The following is an 8,067-nucleotide window of genomic DNA, read 5'->3' as shown; positions in this document are numbered from 1 at the left end:
CCACTCATTCACCCACCCACCCAGACCCGGGACAGCAGCCCAGGGGCCCCGCCGCCTCCTCGCCGCGATCCTGGACTTCCTCCTGCCGCAGGAGCCGGCTTCCACGTGTGCCCCGGAGCCGGCATCTCAGCACACGCTCCGCTTGGAGCCTGAGTGCCTTCAGCAGCCTGAGCAGCCGGGGGACCGAAGTCCTGGCGGCATCTGGACCAAGTTAGTCGCTTCCGAGTCCAGCGCCGAGCGTCCCCAGGGCCGGAGGAGCCGCGGGGTGTCCGGAACTGAGCCGCAGCAAATGGGCTCCGACGTGCGGGACTTGAACGCGCTGCTGCCGGCGGTACCCTCTTTGGGTGGCGGTGGCGGCTGCGCTTTGCCAGTGAGCGGCGCCGCGCAGTGGGCGCCAGTGCTGGACTTTGCGCCCCCGGGTGCTTCGGCTTACGGTTCGTTGGGCGGTCCTGCGCCACCGCCGGCTCCGCCGCCACCTCCGCCTCCGCCACCGCCTCACTCCTTCATCAAACAGGAACCGAGCTGGGGAGGCGCGGAGCCGCATGAGGAGCAGTGCCTGAGCGCCTTCACCGTCCACTTCTCCGGTCAGTTCACCGGTACAGCTGGAGCCTGTCGCTACGGACCCTTTGGTCCTCCCCCGCCGAGCCAGGCGTCCACCGGACAGGCCAGGATGTTTCCCAATGCGCCCTACCTGCCAAGCTGTCTCGAGAGCCAGCCCGCTATTCGCAACCAGGGTGAGTAGGCCGGGGAGCGCCCCCTACACGCGGGGGCAGCGGCTCCGGGGCTCTAGTCACCCGTGGCCTCTTCCTTATACTACCCCATCCCATCTCTAAGCCGGCTGCCTGTCCAGAGGCGGCGAGAGTAGCGGTAGCGGCGGCGGGAGAGAGAATGTACGTCCGCATCGGCTTTGGACGGCTTGCAGGGCAGAGCGAAGTTGTGAGCTCGAAAGTTCGCTTGAGCCGGGAGGCGGTTTGGGGCCTTTCGGAACTTCCAGGACTGTTAGTCTCCACGGAAATGGGAAGAAGAGACTAGTGCAGTGTATGGTCTGCCCTGGGAAGAGGTCTTGTTGCTGAAGGTACCACCCAATTGTCGTTAAGCATTGGATTTTTTTTAGATATCCAGACTGGATTAGGAGGGGGACAAGCGCGGGATGCTCAGCCTGCGCTGCTTCCGTCGCTGCAAAATGTCAAGGAACATCTCTTGCCCTTATTAACAGTGTTGGCCCACATTTGGTGTACAGGTACTGGGGAACACTAGAATGAGGGGATGAATGGGCCAGTGACTAGATGGCTTTTTGGAGCATTGTTCGCGTCCGCGTGTAACTCTAGGATATTGTACAATGAAAATCTCTCTGGGATTTTTAAAAGGCAGAGGTCACGCAGGCTGCAGGGATAGAAGAGAACCCGGCTTATCCGATTCCACGCTCTTGGGAGCCAGATCTTAACTGCAGGCGATGACATGAGTTCTTCCTTTCAGTGCTACTCAGTGCTTTTTCGTTGTGGGTTTGCGGGATTCAGCTGGGGACAAAAAAAAAAAAATTTAAGAGACTTGGGGCTAGAACAAAGGTTTATTCGTCATGTTCAATGTGAAAGGGCCTTGGCGCACAGTAAGTATGTTTTCTCATCCCGTACTGGAGGCTCCCCGCCTTTGATCAGGGCCAGCGCAGACCCTGTCTTAATGCTCACTGGTAGTTTGGTCTCTTCATTTATTCTTATTTGACTTCTTTGCTGTTGAGAATCTAGACTAATTTGGTTTGGTTCGATATTTTAGGAAATGCTTTGCTAACACAATGACGGATGCTTTTCCTGGAGCAAAATTAGTGAGGGCCCAGGGACTGGGCTTTTTCTGAAATGCGTGGGATGGAAGATCAGGGCGTGAACTGTTTGCAGAAGGTGTTGCGCTCTCAAGTCGCAGAAGGAAAGCTGTTCTTGCCGCCTTGGTCCCTTCCTTCTTAAAAGCCTGTCTTGAGGCCATTTCTACTTTAGTCCACCTTGGAGCACCTGGCCAATCCAAAATCCCTAGCGAAACCGAAACCGCCCTTTTGGTCAGGAGAATCTGGGATCCGTGTCGCACACTCAAGGGGTTCCTCCACTCTAGGTCCTTTCATAAATGAAATTAGCAGTTTTTACTTAATGGATAATGGGACAGCTTAGTGTTGATCACAGAGGTTCGTATTCTCGATGGAGCCATCTCTGCTTAGCATACAGGTGCTACATTTTGCGAATCTCCGGGTCTGGTTCCTCATCTGTGAGAGAACAGAGTTTGGCAAACTTGAGCTTGGATCTGGGCAAGAGTTATACACCAGAGATGCAGAAACATTGCCCTTCTCACTGTTTGGGGTCAAAACACAGAATGTCGCTGGACCAGATACAGCTCCACTGGCAGGCAGGTGTATGCTGTGAGCCTTGAGGATTTGTGCTATTTGGAGGGGGTGGAGAAGAAACTGGGATCTAACCTCCTGGGGTCAAAAATACGGTTGTGTCATTATCTTTGTATTTGAGTCGTCTAGGTTGGATTCAGATTTTTGAAACATGGGCTCTGTTGCTTGGATTTGGATCCAGCCTTTTGCAGGCAGCTCTGTTTTCCTGACCCCATCAATCTGACATGGGGAGCTGGGAGTGGTCACTACACATCTGGGGAAAATCCAGATTCCTCTAGACAGTCCCAGCCGCCACAAGAATAGAGAAAAAACACTTGAGGGACAAGGACCAGAAGGAGCAGGTGAATGCGAGTTTCCACCCTTATTGCACCTTCAGGGAAAAGCCCAATGAAGAAGATATCCCTAGACTAACGTCATATAGCTTGTAATCCAGTTTCTGCCGATGAGTTTTTGCTCCTAGTAAAAACAAATGGATCCAGCATGCCTATCGCTTGGGGCTCACTTGGCAATAGAAGCTGGGTTGGTATGTGAGAAGCTGCTACTTTGGGTAGGCAGCAAGGACGGGCCCTTGAGATTCCACATTTATTCCTTTGGTTTTTCAGGGTCCTGTGGCTGCCCCCAGGTATGCAAGGCCTAACCTGAGGCTTGGAAGGGAGAAGCAAAGATGCCAGTCCTCTCCAGAAAGGGTTACAATGGTGATCATAACTCCCAAGACCAAACTGCAGACTCTCAGGCTTTGGTTACCTTCCCTCAAGCAGGACCATAGGCAAGGGCAATTGCTGCTATTGCTGGCATCCGCTCACCCCCACCCCAAGCTTCTTATAAGCACTTTATTTTTCTTGCATTTCATAAATATAGCTGACATCTTCTAAATATTAATTTAGCAAACATCAACTGCCTACGCTATGCCAGGCACTGGAGACTGAATGTTAAGACAATTAATGGCCTCAGGAACCTTTGCAAGAAGCTCACAGCCTGACACCGAATGACACTTTTATTTCTGGATGAGAAAATTCAAGGGCTAAGAGATTACGTGTGCAAGAGGTCTCTCAGGTTGTGGCAGAGGTGGAGATTGAAGTGAGACTATTCTAGGGTTCTTTTCTAGAGATCTTGACCCAGTGTGGAGTTTGATTTGTTCTGCTTAGTTGGACGAGCACTGAACTACTTGTAATGTGTGTGATGATTGGAAAGTCTGTCAGGGTTTAAGTGGGAGTGAGGACTTTTCTAACCCCAGCCCAAAGCAGGGTTGGGAAGGGAGGGAGAAAGAGAAGGGAGAAGAAAAGGGGAAAGAGAGAAAAGAGAAATGTTGCTTCCAGGCAGCTCCTGATCCCAAAGAACAAGCTCAGGACTAGGCCTTGGATCTCCAGGCTATTGCATGGGCACATGGTCAGAGGAATTTCGCCCGAGGGTCAGTCAAAGCGCCCCCCTCTGGTCACATAGGACAGGGTATTTCTTGGGGGAAAGATGTTCCCAATCCCACTACCGCTGTTATCACTTTCAGCTTCCTGAGCACCTTCCTGGCAGTCCATTCCATCCCTTAGCTTCCCCAGGGCTCCGCGGGCAAGGCAGTTCCCGGGATCCTCCGCAGCCGCGGGCGGGGGAGAGGGGTTCAGAGCGTGTCTCGCCTCTCCCAGCGGTCAAGGTTGCGCTCCCTTCCCGGGCCAGGACTAACCGTGGGAAAGGCGCTACCTTGGCTGCTTGGGCCTCTCCCTTCAAGGCCTGTACAAGGAGCCTTTGAACACGCTGCTCCTTCCCGGCTGCAGCTGTCCCTCCTCCAGCCCCCGCCCCCGCTCTCTCCTCGCCCGCCCCAGCGCAGAGCCTGGGCACGGTGCGCTCTAATCAGCCCTGCGTCCGATAAGCTTCTAATTAAAACAGCCCTCCCTCAGCTCAGCAGGCGCTTTCATCGCTGCCCCTCCCGGAAAACCCGAGGGGGTGGTGGTTCGAGACTGGTCTCCGCTGGCGGAGAGGTCGGTGTCCCGTCCGGGAGGGTGACTAGGGAGCCTCACGGGACACCAGCATCCCTGGGCCGGTGCGATTCTGGACCACGGAGTCGGTGCCGAAGCTGCACTCGGGGACCCGAGCTCCTGCCGCACACTTACTGTTTGAGGAGCGAGCCTCCCAAGACCGCGTGGGCCTCGGGTCACTGCCTGCTCATCAGCTCAGGAATGGAGAAGGGTTTGTCTATAGAAAATTTCTTTCTCGCTTTTATTTCCACCTCCTCCTCATTTAGAAAAAGCCCTTTCAGAAATTCGGTCTTCCCTCTGGGCAAAAATGGGTACCCAGAGCCAAATTTCGTTTGTAAGCTGATTTGTAGGCCTCAAACGGCCAGGCCTCCGCTCCCTAAAAGAAGTTCCTGGAAGCCTAAGCGTGCTCACCGATGCCCAAGAGTTAACTGGAAGGGGGTTAACCTGTCCTTACTCAGCAGGCAAGAAATGGAGGGTTTCCAGGATCATGTAGATTATAAAAGCTGGTGGTTTCTTAAATCACCAATCTTTGGCACCAATCTTTGCCTGACCTATACCATCCGGGTGACTCCAATTCGTTCTCTCCTTCCATCCCTCTCTGAAACACCACGGAAGGGAGCTGTGTTTTATTGCCCCACAGTGAATAAAAGAGACTCGATTTTGGGGGAGTGGGGGGAGGGTGGTTGACTTTGTTCCAAAGATGGAGGTAATTGGCCTCCAGTCCCTGTTCTGAACAAGTCTTCTTGGACACTTGTTGCAGAATCTTGATCATCCCAGGGGAATTGGAACCGTTGGCCCTGCCTCAGTCCTGGGAATTTTATGAGGTTTGAAGATCTAGAGCAGTTGAAAAGACCTGGGGCTGGCTGTAGTGGCCTTGCAGGGAGGGAGCCCCAGTGTAAATGTCCTGCCACGTTTCTTTGCCACTTGTTTTGAACCTCAGGTCACAGCCTTCAGAGCATCGATGAAAGGTCTCAGGAGTGACCTTTAGCGAGGATACTTCTCCCCTAGGGGCACCAACAATTATCAAAAAGCGGGTGGATTGAATAGGTTTAAAGCAAATTTAATAACAGCATAAAAGCCTACATTTTCCAACTGAGACACCACATTCCTTTTCTCATCTTTGAGGGACACGGAAGAACGTGATAGTTTCTCGGTAGGCAAACTGGGCACTGCCATGGAGGGAAAGGGAGATATATTACCAGGTGTATAGTACCAGACATAGTACCACCTTGAAAGAAGCCCGTCTTTTGGTCGGTGGTGTGAGGGAGTTGGCCAGGTGGATCAAAAGAGGTAGGGGGACATGGGTCTGGGGTTAAGGTTTCCGGGCCGACTTTCCCCCTCTCACTCCCCACCCCCCGCCCCAGCTTTCCCCAGGGCCCTGGGTGTTGTGGTGTCGGTTGTGCAGCCCAGACAGATAACATTACTTGGTAATTACTCCCCCCATTTAAAACGCAGGCCGTTTAACTGGCTCCGAGTAATTAATGAAAGTTGGTGCGCGGGCCCCTGATTTACAGCTCAGAGACAGTGCGGGGTCAGCCCAGCAGATTCATTTCGCTCGCCCATGCTGCCCCTGTGCGAGAACCGCGGTTTGTTTTGGGGGGAGAACAACTTTCTCCGCCCAGCAGGCGACAGGTTTTTATACCTGATCTGCCAACGGAGGTTCGGTTTAAAAGCGACAGTCACGGTGGAAGATAAAAGCATAAACAGATTGGGAAACGGCGGGAAGCTCGGCGTTTGGGCTGGGAACGAATGGGGAGCCTGTTGGAGATCCTTCTCCGGGATTTGGGCCTTCCAGCCGGGAAGTCTTGGGCTGGTGAAGGGGAATTATATCCTCTGCTGTGAACCCGAATTCAGTGGTGAGGCATCCCTCCGTCCTGATTCTGGTTCAGATCCAGGGTCCCTACCTCCCCAAGAGCGTCGCTGACGCCTAGCTTCTCTTCTCTGCCTCTCCTGCAGGATACAGCACAGTCACCTTCGACGGGACGCCCAGCTATGGTCACACGCCCTCGCACCATGCCGCGCAGTTCCCCAATCATTCCTTCAAGCACGAGGACCCCATGGGCCAGCAGGGATCTCTGGGTAAGCCGGTGGCAATGATGTGGGGGGTCTTTACACGCTTTTTCTAGACAATTGCCCCTTTCCCGGAATTTTCAACCCTTAGCAAGTTGGGGAAGAGAAAAGAGGACATCCAAAGGAATCTTAGGGATAATTAGGCAGATTTCATCATTTAGAACGATTGCCTCGCCTTCCGTCCCAAGTGCGTTAAGTAAAGCGCCACTCAACCAAGTCTACGTTTGTCCCGAGAGCTTTTTCGGGCCATGCGTTGACTGCTATGGGAATGTGAAGCTTTTAGCTTGCTACAATCTGGGCGGCCTCAATGAACACGCCCCAGAATGCAGGCCCCAGTGCCCTCAGCTCAGCATGCCCTGTTCCCTACCCGCCGTCCATAGCACTCGTGGGGTGCGCTCAAACTGCTGTCTTTGGCTCTCTCATCAGGCGAGCAGCAGTACTCCGTGCCGCCCCCGGTTTACGGCTGCCATACCCCAACCGACAGCTGCACAGGGAGCCAGGCTCTGCTGCTGAGGACACCCTACAGCAGGTAAGAAGTTGCTGAGCAGTGTGATGGGTCCTGGGCACTCTCCAGGTGGCGGGAACATCAGATACCGGGCAACACTGGCTGCAGGCATGCAGGGTTCTGGAGTCAAAAGACTCCTTCAACTTTCTACCTGGCCCAAAAGCAAATCTCCCTCCTCTCCTGGTTGTTTTTTGTTTTGGATATAAATGAGGGCAATTGCTGTATGGAACTAAAGAAGAAGGAGCGCCACTTCCAGAGAAGTTATTTTTTTTTTTTTAAAGACTCTTTCCTGGGAGGTTTTTAACTTCCTCGGTACTAAAGATTGAATAGGGAGTCCACCCCTCTCTATTCTTCCCCTTCGCCCGCTGGCCATACTGGCCAGAATACTTAGATGGCGCTTACCGTGGTCCACATCCTTCTCTCCACCCAACCAGCTAGACTTTTGGCCTGCAATGCTTTGTAAGCGTCTTTCCCAGCATCGTTGTGGCTGTGCGCCGGGGCACGACCCCAGCATGGGTGCCACAAGATGATCGGGTCATACGTAGCAGGGCCTTGCGTGTGCCTTGCTCCAGCCCGCAACACCTTCTTGCTCTTCGCTGGAGGCAAAAGACCAGCCCCCTCCCTTCTTAGCTCCTCCCCCGAGGCCCTTTATCCTTCTCTTCCCCCAAATTTATTTTTCAACTTTGGGTGAACTTGGCCGGCATCCCGCGTCCCTGATAGGGTTGCCTAGTAACTGTGGCGCACACCCGGGCCTGCGCTGGGCGGGAAGGTGGGGCGGGGGCAGGAAAGTGTCCTCGCCGCTGCCCTTGTGGCCCAGGATTGGGCGCGCATTACCTCATAGCCTCCCCTCCCCGGGTGCTGCGGGGATCCTGACACCGACTGCCCCCAAACCCATCCCCATCCTCCCGCCCCTCCGCGCGGAGACCCGGGGCTGACGTCAAGGGAAGGAGGTAGTGAGGTAATGAAGGAAGGAAAAGCGCCTGTCTTGGGAGATTGGGTGGGGGAATGGCCGCGCCTGGGGACCTCCCGTCAGGCAGGTGGAGGAGGGGCGCGTCCTTGTTATTGAGTAGCAGCAGCGCATCCCAGTGTCCCAGCTGCACTTCTGAGATTGTGCCTGGGACTGGTCTGACTCTCTCACCCCGACATCA

General features: G+C 54.2%; 1 protein-coding gene across 11 annotated transcripts in view; it reads left to right on the top strand.

The window, feature by feature from the left end:
• The first annotated feature begins 274 nt into the window (after positions 1 to 274).
• The window catches only part of Wt1 (WT1 transcription factor), a 47,484-nt gene continuing 39,691 nt past the window's right edge, over positions 275 to 8,067 (top strand). For 6 of the 11 annotated variants that reach the window (XM_076844318.2, XM_076844319.2, XM_076844314.2 and 3 more), the window contains exons 1-3: positions 275 to 734; positions 6,301 to 6,423; positions 6,841 to 6,943. In XM_076844318.2, the coding sequence (XP_076700433.1) occupies positions 290 to 734; positions 6,301 to 6,423; positions 6,841 to 6,943 (671 nt within the window). In that variant the 5' untranslated portion in view covers positions 275 to 289. Of the gene's footprint in view, positions 735 to 4,545; positions 4,556 to 6,300; positions 6,424 to 6,840; positions 6,944 to 8,067 lie in introns of those variants that run through there. The other 5 variants (XM_076844317.2, XM_076844315.2, XM_076844321.2 and 2 more) reach the window with 3 other exon arrangements.

This window comes from Callospermophilus lateralis, chromosome 2 (assembly GCF_048772815.1).
Source record: "Callospermophilus lateralis isolate mCalLat2 chromosome 2, mCalLat2.hap1, whole genome shotgun sequence".
Lineage (NCBI taxonomy): Eukaryota > Metazoa > Chordata > Mammalia > Rodentia > Sciuridae > Callospermophilus > Callospermophilus lateralis.
Note: the sequence above shows the minus strand (reverse complement) of the source record. Positions and strands in the feature narration are given on the sequence as shown.